The 19,508-nt window shown below is 36.7% G+C and overlaps 1 protein-coding gene across 2 annotated transcripts in view; it reads right to left on the reverse strand.

Annotated features, from left to right (window-relative positions):
* Window positions 1–19,508, reverse strand: part of SUGCT (succinyl-CoA:glutarate-CoA transferase) — an 878,065-nt gene that overhangs the window by 682,136 nt on the left and 176,421 nt on the right. For both annotated transcript variants that reach the window (XM_077119443.1, XM_077119444.1), the window contains exon 7: window positions 7,659–7,750. In XM_077119443.1, the coding sequence (XP_076975558.1) occupies window positions 7,659–7,750 (92 nt within the window). The remainder of the gene's footprint in view (window positions 1–7,658; window positions 7,751–19,508) is intronic.

The raw sequence follows: 19,508 nt of genomic DNA on the forward strand, positions 1-19,508 counted from the left end.
TAATGAAAGTTGTTCTAGTTTGCTAGCTGCCGGAATGCAATATACCAGAAACGGAATGGCTTTTAAAAGGGGAAATTTAATGAGTTGCTAGTTTACAGATCTAAGGCCGAGAAAATGTCCCAATTAAAACAAGTCTATAGAAATGTCCAATCAAAGGCATCTGGGGAAAGATACCTTGGTTCAAGAAGGCCGATGAAGTTCAGGGTCTCTCTCTCAAGTGAGATGGCACATGGTGAACACAGTCAGGGCTTCTCTCTCGACTGGAAGGGCGCATGGCAAATACGGCATCATCTGCTAGCTTTCTCTCCTGGCTTCCTATTTCGTGAAGCTCCCCGGGAGGCATTTTCCTTCTTCATCTCCAAAGGTCGCTGGCTGGTGGACTCTCTGCTTCGTGGTGCTGCAGCATTCTCTGCTCTCTCTGAGTCTCTCATTCTCCAAAATGTTTCCTCTTTTATAGGACTTCAGAAACTAATCAAGACCCACTCAGATGGGTGGAGACATGTCATCCCCTAATCCAGTTTAACAACCGTTCTTAACCAAATCTCATCAACCAGGGAGATGATCCCATCACAGTCCCAAATACACAGCATTGAATAGAGACTATTCTACCTTTAAGAAGTGGGATCCATATTAAAACATGGCTTTTCTTAGGGGGCATACTTCCCTTCAAACCAGCACAAAAGTACTAAGTAAAAGTACTAAATCAAGTAAAATTAAATACTAGGTAAAAGAAAAAGTACAAAGTAAGCTAAGTAAAAGTATTTAATCAGCAACAATTAGGAAGTGAGGAGAGGGAAGATAAAGGAGAAAATGTAAAAATTCTAATCAAGTCTCACAGCATGAAATTAATTCAGAATGTTTAAAATTGAATAGATGAATTAGGTGATGTTCTATATTTATATCTAGTCTATATTTATAAATCATATTTCATTAAGATACATCTTACCTCTAGTTTTATTTACCCAAATATTTCAAATTTAAAATGTTTCCTTATTCTCACACATTGCTGATATAAGTGTAAATTGGTTTAATCTTATGAAATATCAAGATCTATCAAAAGTACAAATGCACAAACTCTTTGATCCAGCATTTCCCTTCTAGGGATTTTTCCTTCAGATAATTGCCCATGTGGAAAATGACCTCAGTACAAGTGTATTCCCTGCAATGTTAAGGTAATTGAAAAATAATGTAAAAACTAAAAGCCCAACAAAAAGAGGCTGGCTGAAAAAAACCGTGGTACATAAGTAGACATAGACACAAAAGAGCAAGTGTACTGCTATAATCTCCAAGATTTATGAAACAAAAGAAAATAAAAGGCAAAACATTGAGTTAAATGTAAAAACTAAAACTATAAATTTTCTAAAGGAAATTATAGGAGAAAATCTTCATGACCTGAGGGTAGGCAAAGATTTCTTTAAAAAGGATACAAAAGACAATAACCACAAAATTTAAAAATCGATTAATTTGACTGAAATAAAATTAAAACTGGTTCTACAAAGGCATTATTATGAATATCAAAAGGCAAGCCACAGACTGGGAGGAAATATCTGTAATACATGTACCTAACAAATACTTGTATCCAGAATATAGAAAGAGTTCCTATAAATCAATAGAAAAAGGCAAGCTCTCTGATATAAACAATAAAAAAGACTCGATCATATGGTTCGGAAAAGATATCCAAATGGCCACTAAGCATATGAAGAGATGTACCTTGATATCCATCAAGGTGATGTAAAACTCAAATCATGCATACTCACCAAAATGGTTAAAATTAAAAAGACTTACACTGTCAATAGTTGGTGAGGATTATTAAAACTCTCATACACATTGTTGGTGGAGTATAAACTGCTACCATTTTGGAAAACAAGCACTCCACTAAAACTAAACATATATATAACCTATGACCCATAAGTTCCATTCCAAGTGGAACCAAGAGAAATGAGTCTGTATGTCCAACAACAGATATTCACAGAATGTTCAAAGTTTTATTCATAGTGGGCAAAAAATGGAAACAATCTAAATGTTCATTATTGAAACAATGGATAAATTGTGGTATATTCATACAATAGAATTCTCTATCACATAAAAAACATATTACTGATACATAAAACAATTGAATGAATCTCAAAAAACATGTTGAATAAAAAGAAGCCAAACATAAAGGAGTATATGGTTTTATTTATAGAGGTCCAAGAAGAGGAAAAACTGATCTTATGGTGTTAGAAGTCAAATTGTCACCTCTGGGAGGAGGTCTAATTGCTTGGGAAGAGGTATGAAGGAAATTTCTGGGGTGATGAAAATGTTCTATATCTTGATCTGGGAGGTATATATATTTATAAAGTTTCATTGAACCACATCCTTAAAATTTTTCACTTTATTGTATGTAAATTATACCTCATTTTTAAAAAATGGAAGTTAAAAAACATTAAGGAAAGTGTGCTACTGTGTTTTTAAAAAGATGGGAGGAAGACTATTTTGCATATTTTGAAGCACATATCTCTGAAAGGACAGAAAAGTGACAACACTGATCACATCTGAAGAGGAAAAGAAGGTGGGTGGGGACTGAATAAGAAAGAGATTTGCATAACAATAAAATATAAACTAAATAAAATACAGTGCCTTTCGATAGCAATGTAAGAGCATTGTCTCTTTGTATAATTATTTGTGTTTCCTTAGTTTTAAAAGGGAAGATAAGTATCTAAGAAGCAATGCTTGTAAACTTGATTTAATCGACGTTGCACATTTGAGCCGGACTAATCTTATGAAGCATAACTTTAGTCACATCACTCGTCTTCTGAAAAACTGCCCTAACTTCTACCATGAATCATGTTGAATCATGTTCCGACTTCTGTAACTGACCTTGAAGACTTTCCTAAGTACGGCCTCAACCAACTTTTCCCCATTGCTCAGTAGCCTACACTCTCAGCTCTTCCTTAACTGACCTATTGCTTTTCCCCAGATATGGCTGGTTCCTTCCAGCTTCCCCGTCTTTGTCCACTCTGTCATCTCCACTAGATGTGATTCTATCCATCTGAATCCTGTCCGTCTTTCAAGGATTTGGACTTCTACCCTCCAGCAACTCAAGCTCAACCACTTTCTAAAGGTCCTACCTGAGCCACATTTATGTTTTAGTTCTTCAAGTTATAAGCCCTCTCTAACAGATTCAGTGTAAGCCATAAATAGATTTTGAAGATTCTATTGATCAAACAAGCAAGCAAATACAAAACACTTGAAAAGCACCTATTGTAATTTGGGGCACTGGGACAAAAAGTTGACTTAAAGTTTGTACTAACAGGGAGGCTTTCAGAAACAGGTGGCAACTGCCCCCATATTAGATTTGCCCTCCCGCATTTGCATTCTCAGCTGCTTGCAAAGAAATAACTCCATGGTCTACACCATACAGTTAGACACATACACGCTTTTATGGACTGAATTGTGTCCTCCAAAAAGACATGTTCAAATCTGAAACCCCTGTCCTGTAAATGTAATTGCACTCGAAAACAGGATTTTTGAAAATGTTATTAAGATGAAGCCAAACTAGATAAGGAGAGGAAATTCAGACACAGACAGACAGAAATAGAGAATAGACAATCATGTGATGGGAAAAGAAACCGAGTTTTGCCACAAGCCAAAGAACATCATCGATTACCTTCAGGCCACTGCCACATCCCACAAACTTCAAAGGAAGCATGGCCCGGCTAACACATTGATTTGGACTTCTACTCTCCAGAACTGCGAGACAATACATTTCTGTTGTTTTAAGCCATCCAGTTTATGGTACTTTGTAACACAGCCATAGGAAACCAAGTCACACACATACACACATGTACAAATACATATTCCCAGCACCCAGCCTCTAAACTCATGGGTCTTTCAAAAGTTGTTTATGCTCAAGAACAGTTAGAGTCCCTCCATCTTACAGTTTTCTGTGTTATGTTACAGGATGTACCACATAAATTTATGTAGTTTTCTGGTTTTTCCATGAGTATGCATTTGATCCAGTCAACTAAAGTGTTACTTATAGAATAACTTCTTTAATTCCTTAAGGTACCTTATACAATACTACATTCATATGTTCAATACTTCTTTGCTCATTGGTTGATGAGCAGGAACATAAAAAAAATAAGGGAATATGATTTCATTTCAGGCATAAGATGATGATTTAAGCATAATATATAAACCTTAATAAGTCATTAACTTCTGTATGAGTCTATGAAAGAATATCTGCTCTCTAATTCTAATGGAATGAGGTTTGTAATAATAAAACCTTCTGTAAGTATATCTAAGTCTGGTCCATCAGAAGCATTTAGGGCTGTCATTAAACATGCATATTTGTGGGCCCTACCCCACGGTTATTCCATCAGTATCCTAGAGAGTAGAGCTCAGGAACCTGCAATATATCAAGCAACCACTGATTCCTATGGGCACTCCCTGACATCATACACAATTTTGTACTTTTATATTTTATAAAGGAAATCTTATTTGCTCTTTACAATACCTTATAGAGGAAATGTGTAAGCTTTACTTCTAGAGGCCATTCACCAAATCACAGAAGCTAATAAGACACATTCAAGATCACGTAACACCATGCCAGATACTCATTCATTCATTCATTCATTCATTTGACATATATTTATCAAGTGCTCCCTACATGCCAGGTTCCTTTCTAGGCCTAGGCATATAATAGTGACCAAAAGCAAAGAGCGTGCTCTTATGAGGAATATATTTCACTAGGGCCCATTTTAGGCAGTCAGTAAATATTACAGAGGACTGAATTAGATAGAGCCAGACCTCCAGACTCTTAGTTAAGTGCTTTCTCACTACACCAAATAGTCTGTTCACTATATTGTGACATATCATCTCAAACAATGAGCATAGGCATGAAGAAAACACAATAAAAATCTGGCTTTACTTTACAGGAAGTACAGGGAGTGCAACCAGCATAGAATCTAAGGATCAAAGCAGAGTTGGGTTCAAAATCTGGTTTTAGCACTTACACATCTGGGGCCTTGGGGTAAAGTATTGAGCCTCTAAACTTCAGAATTAGTCAATGCCTACCTGGAAGTATCAATGAGAGAATCAAAAGAGATAACATATATAAAACATCTAGCATAGTATCTGGCAAGGTTTAGGTACTCAAAATAGGTTCTCATTTTTTTCCATAATCAGATATGAATCTTATCTGACAGCATCACAGAATACCTAAAAGGGTGGATTTTAGATTTGGTAGAGGCCAACTATAACTAGTTTGCCTTCAATCTCATCATAAAAACCATTTTCCTAAATTTTATCCTATAATATTCATTTGGTTGATGAGTCTTTTGAATATAAATGGCATTTTGAAGTATTTTATCATAACGCTAGCCTATACCTTTGAAATATCTCTCAATTTCCAGGAAGAAATGTATTTTAGTCATCACTAAAAAAAAATTATACAAAACTATTTGTTTTTTCTCTCTTCAAACTATTTAGTAAATCCATAAGCAATAAGTTCAGCCACCACTTCCTATCTCTCCATCCTCTCCAATCTCAACTTTGCTAACAACACTGGCTTTCTTTCAGCTCCTCAAAACTGCCAGCCTATCCAGCATCTAGATCTTCATGCATGCCTTGTCCTCTGTTCTACAGGCTAGCGGCTAAACAGGTTCCACCTCAAATGTCTGGTCCTCAGACATTCCTTGGCCATCCTGACAATGTTAGGCTCCACCATGCAGGGTGATGTGGTAAGACTTCCTAAAGTGCAGACACCTGGGTCCCCAGGCAGTCAGCTGATACCGGGATTCTGCTATAGCACAGTTATGCAGCTGTGCAGCTAAATAAAAATTTCTACACAGCATGAAATAAATGGCAATAATGCATGTGTACTGGTTAGTTAAAAATATAGCCAAGGCTTTCAGAGGTGTTCCCTCCTATGCAATCACTGCTGAAAAGATTAGGGAATTTGTACATTATGGCTGAGAAGATAAGAGGAAATGATTCTCATAAGGGAGACTTCCAGCATTGTCTGATTCTCTTCAAAATGCTTGTATCTATTACAGTCAAAACTACATTCTCTAGAAATCTTTGGAAATATAATAATGGTCCAAGGTGTGATATAATATATGCTCAGAGCCTTCTTCTTCAGGGCCCTTTTTATTTAATTTATGTTCATTTTCTGTTTAATGTTTGTCTTCCCCACTTAGCAGCTCCAGATGGGCAGGGACTGTGGCTATCCCTTTGACTGGTACATCCCCAGTACCATCCCTCAGAGAAAAGTACCCATAACAAGGATGTCTTGGTCACATGAGAACTTTAAAGGGGTAGGGCAAAGAGAGATCTGTCCACATTCCACTCTCAGTAGATGAAAAGAAAACAGGTACCCTGGAATATTTTAAGGAAAGGCCACCAGCATTTCTTCTAAGACCTTGTGAAAATGAAACAGAGACCGAAAGTACAAAAGACCTTCTATTTCAAGTTATTAAAACCCCAAGGGCTGTTTGAAATGTGTAGAAAGAAGTAAAGACTGCAGAAGAGAAGACTTAAGGTCACACTGCCTCAGTCTACCCTATGCGCTGCAATACATCCTAAAGGATTAACTGAAGAAACTGATGCATGGAAGGAGCACCCACTGGAACAGATTTTTTTAGGCCTACAAACCCAGTTTGCTTTAGAAATTCATGCCTTGTAGTACTTTTAATCACTAAGCTTTTACACATTTTTACTTGATGGCACTATTACTGTTACCCCCCAAGAGTTTATTTTCTAAGAGATTTTTTTTCCCTAGTTATAAGTGCAGGTGAAAAAACCCTAAATAAAATTGTTAAGGAGGAAGAATCTAGCAGCGTTTTAATAGGATAACATTTTATGATCAAGTAAGGTATATCCTAGGAACGCAAGGATTATATGATTATTTTAAATATTAATAAATTTACTATGTTAACAGATTAAATGAGAAAATCATATATTAATTTCAGTGAATGGTGCAAAAGCATGTGATAAGTTACAATACATATTAAATGAAAATTTTTTTATCATTTTGTTTTGTAATAAAAGCTTTCTGAATAAAAGCTTTTCTAAGAGATTTTGATCTAACCAATCATATTTTGGCCATCCATGTACGTTTTAAGAAATTCAGCACCCACCATCATTGGGGAGAGATAGCTATTAAAATAGATGATTTTTGCTTTAGCAGAGTCTAATGCATACAACAAACCAGACACAAATATATCTGAGCCTTTAAATAACAAATGTTAAACTATATACAACTGACAATATTCCAGAGAGGAAAAAAAAAACTTTCCATATTATATATATCAAATGAAGGCACACTGGTTAGAAAGGGACATCTATAGTCTAGATTAATCTGACTCCACTTCACAGAAGAAATATTACCAAATCACACAAAGATATCGACAGGAAGTTTGAATAATACATTAATAAAAGTGTTCGCCACCTGATCCATTGCTTCTTGCTATAAACATTCTTTTCCACGGGGCCATATTGATGCTTAACTTCAAGCACATTGTAATGAACACTTCCACTTTAATAAAACAAGCCACTCACTTTCACTGGTTTCTTTCTAAAATTAAATCATTTAAGCCTATGGGATAATCAAGAGGAAAATACCTTTGGAATATAAAAGGAACAAAATTAGGTATATTCTAAAGAAGAATACCTACCTCAGGCCCTGTGATGTGCATCAGACCAGAAACAGCAGAAGCCACAGCATCATATCCAGCTCGTTGAGACATGGGACCTGTCTGGCCATACCCTAAAACAATGAAAAGAGTTGGCACATCCCTAAGAGTAGACATATGAGAAGAGTAAACATTGCTCTCACCACATGGAGAGAGCAGTAGTACAGAACTGTGCTAAAAACCATTTGTACCAGGACAGATATTATATGATTCCACTTATATGAAATAGCTAGAACATGCAAATTCATTGAGACAAAATGCAAAGTACAGGTTACCAGGGGAGAGGGGAGAGGTGGAGTGGGGAGTTAATACACAACGGCTGCAGGGTTTTTGTTTGGGGTGATGGCAAAGTTCTGGTAATGGATGGTGGTGAGGGGAGCACAGCGTTGTAAATGCCATTACTCCCACTGAATGGTATGCTTGGGAGTAGTTGAAATGGGAAAGTTTATGCTGTTTATCTGTTTCCACGATTAAAAGAAAAGAAGAGCAACTAAAGAGACAATGACACATTCAATTCAAAAGTCTAAACTGGTTCTAAAAAATGGAAGAGAAAAGGCCCAAAAATGCATTATTGGGACATATGAAAACAGGAATATAAACTGTAAGCTTTATATCAATGTTGAATTTCTTGAATTGGATAACTATATATAATGTGGTTAAATACATAACTATTTTTATTCTTAGGAAGAGTACATGATCAAGGAGCATGATGTTCCTATTTATTCTCAAATGTTTAGAAAATTGACATTAGATTGACAGCGATAGATGGATGATAGATAAATAGACAGACAGATAGAATGATATGGCAAATGAGCTGGTGGATCTGGTAATCCGGTGAAGATTATATTAGAGTTCTCTCTATGGGTTTTATATTATTTTGCAACTGTCCTGTAAGTTTCAAATTATTTCAAAAAAGTTTTTTAAAAATCTTGCAATATTTTGTGATGATTAGATCTGTGCTACCCCTTGAAAGGACTCAGTAAGAATTCATTATGGTGTTCTACTCCAGAAGGTCACAAACTGGCTAACACATGGGCCAAATCCCATTTTCATGAACGCTTTCTTCAGCCTACAGAGTATTTTGAAATTCTTTTCTTTAGTAATCAACATTTAAAAATCAGGAGATTGCACAAATTTCCAGCCTATCTTGAAAAATGAGAAAATAAATTCAAAACCAGGTACACAGTCTCACCTGTCAACAATCCATTAGAGCTGATTAACAGCTGTCCTCCTTTAAACATGATGTGAGTTCTCCAATTTGCCACAGTCTCCACCGCTCTCTACTACTTTACCCCTCAGCTTGATTCACTCACTTAACTTACCTCCCAGACCCTAATATGCATTTGCTACTCTTGCTCTATACAAAACAATTTACAAAGTAAAACAAAACAATGAAAAGTTCTTGGTTTTAATTAGCATGTTTTCTCAAATTTGCATATAAAACATAATGATGATAAAATTTATACATAAATAAAACGATTACATCTTTAATAGAGCTTTTTGAAATTACAAACAGATCTTATTTTCTGTGTGTGTGTTTTTTAAAAACCGGGAGAACACATGAAATATTTTCTCCTGCTCTCCTTCCTCCTGTGCTTAATAATTAAGGTTAAATCAGGAGCAATTTAAATCTGTGTCCAAATCCCATGTATTAACCACAGAGTGCCCAGATGAAGAGCCTTCCATACCCGTCAGCTATTTGCTGATACCCCCTGTATACCCTGTTTCAGCAAGATCAGAAAAGGACTGCCTCAGAGCCTTTTTTACCGCCTGCTCCTTTTACCTGGAATGCTCTCTGTCCTAGTTTGCTAGCTGCTGGAATGCAATACACCAGAAACAAAATGGCTTTTGAAAAGGGGAATTTAATAAGTTGCTAGTTTACAGTTATAAGGTTGAGAAAATGTCCCAATTAAAACAAGCCTATAGAAATGTCCAATTTAAGGCATCCAGGGAAAGATACCTTGGTTCAAGAAGACCAAGGACATTCAACATTTCTCTCAGCTGGAAGGGCACAGGGTGAACATGGCAGCATCTGCTGGCTTTCTCATGGCTCTACCGAAAGGGACTCTCTCCATATATGTTTCCTCTTTTAAAGGATTCCAGTAAGCAACTCCACCTTCAACGGGTGGAGACCCACCTCCATGGAAATCATCTAGTCAGAAGTTAACATCCACAATTGGGTGGGTCACATCTCTACAGGAACAATCAAATGTTCCCACCCAGCAATAGTGAATGAGGATTAAAGGACATGGCTTTTCTGGGGTCCACCACAGATTCAAACTACCACACTCTCCCTCCATTTTGCTCCATATATCCAGAGGACTCCACCTTGTGCAGGTCTCTACCAAATCCCTCCTTCCCAGAGAGACACTCCCTGATTACCTTCTAAGAAAGAGCACCCTAACTTCTCACTCTTAATCTCATGCACCCTGTTATATTTGCTTTTGTAGCCCTTATCACCATGAGATACATAACGCAGCCATTGGTTTACTGACAGACTTTCTGTCTCCTCCCTACCCTACTAAGATGTATGCTCCAGAGATTTTTTCCTATGTGGTTTCCTGCTGTGTCCCCACTGTCTAGAGTAGTACCTGGCATAGAATGCATGTTTAATAACATTTATAGAATGAATTAAAGAATGAATGAATGAATGTTTGGTATATAAAAACATTTTTTTTCAAAAACAAAGCAAATAATCTATAAGAAATAAATGAATAAACAAACTAAAGTGAGTAACTGGATGATCTAATTACCAATTAACAGATCTAGATGCATTTGCCAGGTCTTTATCAGATATGTATGTACAACAAAATCTCCAGATACAATTATCACTTTATTATTAATAAAGTGAAATAGTTCAAGAATAAATTATATTTATCATGATTAATCACAGAAAACGTGTCATAACATGTCTTTTATGTTTTAAGGTGGAAAATTTCAAGCATAAATAAAACTAGAATGATATAATAAACCCATCAGTCAGCTTCAGTAATTATTTTTTCAAGCTCAGTCTTCTTTCCACTATACTTATTTTTCAATTAAAACTATTGTATGTAGAAAACCATGTCTCAATTCATGTAAAAGCCACACACCCCAAATCCTAGCCTCTGCCATGTCTGTCTCCCTATTTCATTAAAAAATGTTGTATATTCTGAGCTTACTTTTTAAATCTTTAGAAAAAGAAAAGTGGACTGCTGAAGGAAGCATAAAGGAAAATAAAGTATAATTCAGCATTTTCCATGCAGAAATAGAGGAATTAACACCAAGCTTAAGAGAATGAATTTATATTCCAAGGTAGCTAGTTTGCAGATCTAAATGTACCCCCAGAAACAAAATGGCTTTTGAAAAGGGGAATTTAATAAGTTGCTAGTTTACAGTTATAAGGTTGAGAAAATGTCCCAATTAAAACAAGCCTATAGAAATGTCCAATTTAAGGCATCCAGGGAAAGATACCTTGGTTCAAGAAGACCAAGGACATTCAACATTTCTCTCAGCTGGAAGGGCACAGGGTGAACATGGCAGCATCTGCTGGCTTTCTCATGGCTCTACCGAAAGGGACTCTCTCCATATATCCAAACCTCTCAGTCTTCCAGAATGCTTTTGTTTTTTTAACCACTAGTTGTCCTCCACCATAAAACAGAGCTCCTGAAGCAGAGCGAAGCAGCCACCATAAGGCAGGAACACTGTGTGTCCATGAACCACCTGTTGTCTCAACAGGAAGTCAAGAGAAGAATTAAGTTTCAGTCTGCTCCAGGTTGGGAAAATCAGGTGCACTGCTCTCAGGCTTCTGGCCAAGAGCCCAAATCCCCCACATGGGACAAAGTGAGGCTCTTTATCATCAACACAACTCTGAATGGAGTCTTCTAAATAAAGAGCAGCATTAAAATGTGCTCAGAAAAACAAACTTGCTAAATAAAAGAGCACCATAATAGCTGCCTTGTGATAAAAATTCTCTTTTTGTTCAGCTTACAACAGGGAGGCGCAAATATCCTAATTACATTAAATTACAACTTCCAAGTGTTTCTATTAAAGAGAAATAGAAGTAACTAGTCATTCTCTTTGAAGTCAGTATGGCATAGTAAACAGAGGGTGAGTTTTTGGAATGAAAAAGTCTGAATTCAAATTACAGCTCTCCCAACTATTAAAACTTCAACAATTAATTTAATCTTTCTGAGCCTCAGTGTCCTCACCTATAAAATGACAATACTCATATTTATTTCATAGATTCCTTATGAGGATTTCATGTGATATGACAGAATAAGCAAAGTACATTGTATGCTAAATATACATAGTTAATAAATATGAATTGATCAATATGCTAGTAATATAATAGCTTGTCTCTTCCAGAAAATACTGAGAATACAAAAAGAAAATTGCTTTAAAGTACACTGAAATGATGTGGATATTTAAGCATTGTAGTTATGTGTTTTAATGATCCATAAAAATAGAAAGGAAGTCTTTGTACTTAGAATCTTGCACTTGTTTATTTTAGCGATGAAGGAACAATAATTTTTTAAATACTATGCATTTCTGTAATATGAGCCCAAAATTATTCCACCTCTTTTGCCTTACATGTATCTCAACTATTTGAATACCAGCTACACATATATTAACAAATACTTATGACAATAAATAAACAGAACAGTTTAAAACAGGGAACTGTTTTAAAACAGGTCATTATCAAAATGGTATTTTGTGAAGATTACTCTGTTGTCAATGCGCAGACTGGAATTTTTTTACTAATAATTTAATAAAGAGCTGAAAAAGTGGTAAGCATAGAATACACATAGTTCTGTTTTTTACAATGTTTTTACAATTCCAAAAACTATAATCAAAAAACAAATTACAGAGGAAAAATGTAAACCTGTCAATTCTATTTCATATTCCAATAAAAAGGAAAAGAAATTGAAAAAGGTCATGGAAAAGCAGGGAGGAATACCTCACATGCCCACACACACACACACACACACACACACATTCATTTTAAGGAGCACCCTCGCCATCTTGTGGCTTTTATGAATATTGACTATAAAGCCAAACTTGCATTTCCAGACTTTAAAGTAAAAATGTTGGAAAAGGAAGCTGAAGGGAAAACAGGTTTCTTATCATCCCTTGATATTTGCCCTGAATACCAGATGATCTGACCTGCCAACCCCTGATTTAGCCCATTTTATTTCTTAAACTGTGTCTAACTTTGTGTTTGTCTTCTCTTCTTGGCTTATAGGCTTTTAGAAAGCAGAAGCTACCACTGGTGCTTCTGTTTTCTATAACTCTTACAATGCCTCCCACAGTGCTGAACACATTGTCTATTATGATTAACCTTTCGGAAATCAAAGATCCCTTTGACAAACTGGTGAGCAGCTATATACTCTCACTAGGAAAAATAAATAGAAAATACACTCATTTGTGCAAAATGTTGCAGATACAAGACTTTCAGGAAGATAGCAGAATAGGATAGGCTGAGTTCATCCCTGCTCCTTGGAATAACTAGAGAAGTGATAGAAAAATGACTGAGACATCAGTGCCAGGTTACAAGGGACTTCTACATTATAGGGAGGACCTGGATGAAAAAGCAGAAAAATTATGTCCAAGAAGATGGGCTGAGTTTCCCCAGTCATGCCTGCACCTGGGGTGGGCTGCAATGCACTGGCTAGAGTGGGAGCCAGAGGACCACCATGCTCCCATGCTCCCACCTCCGTATCAGCTTGGGAGATTTTCCCTCTCAGATCTGCAGCTTGGAGCTGCCATGGGGAACCCAGAAACCAGAGACTTGGTTTACCTACACAAAGAGAACTTGTGAAGCACAGTGTCTATCCCCAACCCCTGAGGCAGGCTGCTGTGGGCATCTGGTTTTGGTGGAGACTTAAGGGCTCTCCTCTTGGGAGGAGGGGTTTGGGAAACAGGACTCAGCTGATCTGGCCATTGACCAATGAAAAAGACTCTCCAGGTTCCATTGCTTCTATCCGTTCATCAGAGAGGCCAGGAGTGCTCATGGTATGCCAGGTGAAGAGGCAGGGATGAGAGAGGGGGCTGGGCTGCACTGCCAGGCATACCCAGGCATGCTGTGGGCAGGGGTAGCTAAAATACTCAGTTCCACAGCCCAAGGTCATTCCACATTGGAGCCTGGGGACTACCAGACCCATCATGCCCACAACTAGATTCTCTGCTGAGTGTACACTGCCCACCTCCTGCCCCAGAGTTGACAGCTTTCACCTGCATGGGTCCTGACCAAGCTGGCTGAGTTGGGAAGAGGTGGGCCTAAGGTGAAGAGGTGGCCCAAGAGTGCCATCTACTGGGAAGATTCACAAAGTGAAGTATGGCAAATTACCTTTCTGCCTCGCTTTGAACAGATCTTCAAGTGGAGTTGCACCTCCTGCGTCAGTTTGGCAGGGAATTGTTGACAAACCAAATGCAAAAGGAAACCTTCAACACAACCCAAGCAACTACAAAATCTTAGAAGAATGAGGGAAATCAACTTTCAAAATAACTTTATCAAGATAATCAAATGCCTTGAAGTCAGCAGAAAATCACAAAGCATTTGAAGATGCAAGAAAATCTGGCCAACCAAAGACCAAATTAAAAGATTGGAAGAGAAGAATTTGGAACAACTAATCAAAGATGTTCACACAAATCTCCTAAATAACTTCAATGGGTTGGCTACAGACATAAATAATATCAAGAAGTCACTAGAAATGCATAAAGAAGAATTTGAAAGAATAAATAGAAAAACAGCAGATCTTACAGAAATGAAAGATGCTGGCGATCAAATAAAAAATATATTAGAGATGCACAATGGCACATTTGGAGAGGCAGAAGAAAGAATAAGCAAATTAGAAGACAAGACAAATGAATTTGAATGCACAAAATAACAAATGGCAAAAAAGATGGAAAAATTTTCATTGAATCTCAGGGAAATGGTGGACAACACAAAGTGCACAAATAGAAGAATCACCAGTGTCCCAGAAGGAGAAGAGAGGAGTAAAGGGCTAGGAGAGTATTTGAGGAGATAATTGGGGAAAACTTCCCAACCCTTATAAAGACATAAATATGCAAATCAAAGATGCCCAACAAACCCCAAATAGAATAAATCCAAAAAGCCCCACTCCAAGATACACACTAATTGGACTTTTAAATGATGATGAGAAGCAGAAAGTCCTGAAAGCAGCAAGAGAAAAGCAATTCACCACACACAAGGAAAGTCAAATAAGACTAAGCTTGGACTACTCAACAGGCACATGGAGGCAAGAGGGTGGTAATATGATATGTTTAAGATACTGAAAGAGAAAAATCTCCGGCCAAAAATTCTTTATCCAGCAAAGTTGCCCTTCAAAAATGAGGGAGAGATTAAAATTTTCACAGAGAAATAAACACTGAGAAAATCTGTTAACAAAAGATTAGCTCTACAAGAAATACTAAAGGGAGTTCTGTCAGCTGAAATAAAAAGACAGGAGAGAGAAACCTGGAGGAGGGCACAAAATTGAAGAGTATTAGTAAGCTTAAATGATAAAAATAGAGAGTGAGAAAAAATACATAGTTCTGACCAATAAAAACCAAAGGATAAAATGGTAGATTCCAGAACTACCTTAACAGCAATAACTCTGAATATTTGAATAACTTTGGATAACTTTGAATATGAACAGACTAAACTCATCAATTAAAGGATACTGATTGTCAGAATGGATTAAAAATATGCTCCATCTTTACGCTGTTTACAAGAGACTCATAGACACAAAGATATAAATAGATTGAAAGTGAAAGGATGGAAAAAGATATTCTACATAAGGCATAACCAAAAGAAAGCAAGAGTAGCTATACTAATATCTGACAAAATAGACTTTAAATGTAGAGATGTCATGAGACACAAGGAGGATACTACATAGTAATAAAAGGGACAATTCACCAAGAAAAAAATGTTTATGCACCTAATTAAAGACCTCCAAAGTATATGAGGCAAACATTGGTAAAACTGAAGGGAGTAACAGATATTTCAACAATAATAGTGGGAGACTTCAATACACCACTCTCTTCTATAGATAGAACAATCAGACAGAGGATCAATAAGGAAATGAAGAACCTAAACAATGTGATAAAGGCATTAGACCTAACAAATATGTATAGATCGTTACATTCCAAAACGCCAGTATATATATTATTCTCTAGTGCTCATGAAAAATATTCTTCAGGATAGATCATATGCTGGGCACAAAACAGGTCTTAATGAATTTTTAAAAATTGAAATTATTCAAAGTACTTTATCTGACCATAATGGAATGAAGCTGGAAATCAATAACCACCAAAGAACCAGAACTTTTAGAAATACATGGAGATTAAATAGCAACTCTTTTACAATTTGTGGGTCAAAGAAGAAATTGTAAGACAAATCAGTAAAGATCAGCAAATGAATGAAAATGAGAGTACAATATATCAGAATCTATGGGATGTAGCAAAGGCAGAGTTGAGAGGGAAATTTATTGCCCTAAATGCCTATATAAAAAAAAAGAAGAGGAGTGCATGGGTAATTCAGTGGTTAGAATGCCCACCTTTCATGCAGGAGACCCAGTTCGATTCCTGGACCATGCACCCAAAAAAAAGAAGAAAGAGGGTGGGCCACAGGTTGAGTTCTCACCTGCCATGCCAGAAACCTGGGTTCGATTCCCGGTGCCTGCCAATACAAAAAAAAAAGAAGAAGAAGAAGAAGAAAGAGCAAAAATTGAGAGCTTAACTGCTCACCTGGAGGAACTAGAGAAAGATCAGCAAACCCAACCCCAAAGCAAATAAAAAAAAAGAGAAATAAAGATTAAAACAGAAACAAATAAATTAGAGAACAAAACCAACAACAGAGAGACTCAACAAAATCAAAAGTTGGTTCTTTGAGAAAATCAATAAAATCGATGAACCATTAGCTAGGCTGACAAAGAAAAAAAAAAGAGAGGATACCAAAAATAAAATCAGAAATGAGAGGGGAGTCATTACCAGGGGCCCTAAAGAAACTTTAAAAAATCATTAAGAGGATACCATGAACAACTATATACCAACAAACTAGACAACTTAGATGAAATGGACAAATTCCTAGAAACACACAAATAACCTACTCTGACTCTTAAAGAAATAGAAGACCCCAATAAATCAATTAAAAGTAAAGAGATTCAGGATGGTGCAATGGTGGCTCAGTGGCAAGAATTCTCGCCTGTCGAGCTGGATACCTGGGTTCAGTTCCCAGAGCCTGCCCATACAAAAAAAAAGTAAAAAGATTTAATCAGTCATCAAAAATCTTCCTACAAAGAAAAGCCCAGGGCCAGATGGCTTCACAGAGGAATTTTATCAAACATTCCAAAAAGAACTAACACCAATCCTGCTCAAACTTTTCCAAAAAATAAGGAAAGAGGAAAACTACCTAACTCATTCTATAAAGCTAACATCACTCTAATAGTAAAGCCTCATAAAGATACTACAAGAAAGGAAAATGACAGGCTGATCTCCCTAATGAATATAGATACAAAAATTCTCAACAAAATACTTGCAACTTGAATCCAACAGAACATTAAAAGAATTACACACCACAACTAAGTGGGGTTTATTCCAGGCATGCAAGGGTGGTTCAACACAAGAAAATCAATCACTGTAATACAACATATTGACAAATCAAAAGGGAAAAATCATATGATTATCTTGATTGACACTGAAAAAGCATTTGACAAAATTCAGCATCCTTTTCTGATAAAAACACTTGAGGTGTAGGAATCAAAGTAAACTTCTTCAAATATAAAGGGGATATATGATAAAACCACAACCAGCATCATACTCTACAGTGAGTGGCTGAAAGTCTTTCCCTGAGATCCGGAATGAGACAAGGATACCCACTATCACTATTATTATTCAACATTGTGCTAGAATGTTAAGCCATCAGGCAAGTAAAACAAGATAAAAGGCATCAAGTATGGAAAAGAAGTGGTAAAACTTTCTTCTTTGCAGATGACATGATACTATACTTGGAAAATCTTGATAAATCTATGACAAAGCTATTTGAACTAATAAATTCAGCTAAGTGGCAGAATACAAGATTAATGCAAATCAGTAATGTTTCCGTACATAAGTAATGATCTAAGTGAGGAAAAAATCAAGAAAAAAAATTCTGGGTGGGCCACAGTGGCTCAGCAGGCAGAGTTCTTGCCTGCCACGCCAGAGACTCAGGCTCAATTCCTGGTGCCTGTCCATGCCAAAAAATAAAAAGAAAAAATTCTATTCACAATAGCAACTAAAAGAATCAAGTATCTAGGAATAAACTTAACCAGGGATATAAGGGACCTGTACACAGAAAATTTTTAAATATTGCTAAAAGAAATCAAAGACCTAAAAAGGTGGAAAGACATTCCATGTTCATGGATAGGAAGGTTAAGTGTCATTAAGATGTCAATTCCACCCAAATTGATTTACAGAGTCAATAAAAAAATATTGCAGACCTCAGTACCCGGTTCATAAACCCTGAGATAAGGAACAAGTTAAGAAACTCCACTGTTAAAATCTGCTCTGGGCCTGGAATGCCTCAGACAACTCTCCTTGTGGGGATCAGCTCCAGAAAAGCTGTGAGGCTTCCAAGGAACCAACAGCTTCAGGATGGGGCTTTCACCTGATAGTAAAAGGAATGGAAAGAAACAAATATTGCATCTCTCATCTAGACTATTTTACTAGCTTCCTGTTCCTGATCTCTCTGTCCTCATTCCTGCCTCTTGTGATTACAGAGACTTTTTTTAACATTTTTTATTGTGAAATATTACATATATAAAAAAGTAATAATTTCAAAGTATATTTTAACAAGTAATTATAGAACAAATTTCAAAGTTTGGTATGGGTTACAATTACACAATTTCAAGTTTTTCCTTCTAGCTGCTCCAAGATACCGGAGACTAAAAAGAAATATCAATATAATGAGTCAGCAGTCACACTCATTTGTCATATCCTATCGTCTCTGTTATAACTCCTCCTCCTTTGGATCCTCCTCCCAATCTTTTGGGACATTTGAGCTAAACCCATTACAGCTTTGTTCATGTTAAAAAGGGGTAGACAATATGGGATAGGGGATGGAGTTAGGTGATGTTCTTGGAAAGACTGGCACCTCTAGGTTTCAGAACTTATCTGGCCTAGGAACCATTCGCAGATTTTAGGTTTCTGAAAAGTAAATTTAGTGCATGCAACTTCTGCAGGATAATTACAGAAATCTTTTTAAAGTGTAAATCATGGTGTGCTACTCTTCTGCCTAAAGCTTTCCAGGGCTTTCCAAGTCGCCTAGAATAAATCCAAACTCCTTACTCTGCCTTAGAGAGAACTATATGGCTTGGCACTGCCCACCCTCTGACCTGTCTTATTAGCTTGCCCGCTGCCTCTATGTTGAGTCTCCTTGGTCTCCTTTACTGTTCTTTGAATACACACCACAGCTTCTTCCCACCCTGGGGCCTTTGCTGAAGCTTGTCTTAAATATCATCTCAGACAGGCTGTCCCTGGCCAACCAATCTAAAGCAGATGCCTAGAAAGTCTCTAGCATGTTACTCAGTTTTCATTCTTTTCACAGCACTTATCACTATCTGAAATTTTTCTTATTCATGTGTTTGATGAAAAATCTCTCCACTAGAATGTGTCATGAAAGCTGTGACATAGATGTGCTGTTCTTGGCTATATCTTAAGCACCTAAAGAACATCGGAAAGTATCTCAGCATGTCAGTAAATGTATGTAGAATGAATTAATAAATAATAATAAATATGAATAAATAGGCTTGTGAAATTAAAATAACACATCTTACAACTAGTTATTCAACTGAGATTAAACATTACTTTCTC

Source organism: Tamandua tetradactyla, chromosome 1 (genome assembly GCF_023851605.1).
Source record: "Tamandua tetradactyla isolate mTamTet1 chromosome 1, mTamTet1.pri, whole genome shotgun sequence".
Lineage (NCBI taxonomy): Eukaryota > Metazoa > Chordata > Mammalia > Pilosa > Myrmecophagidae > Tamandua > Tamandua tetradactyla.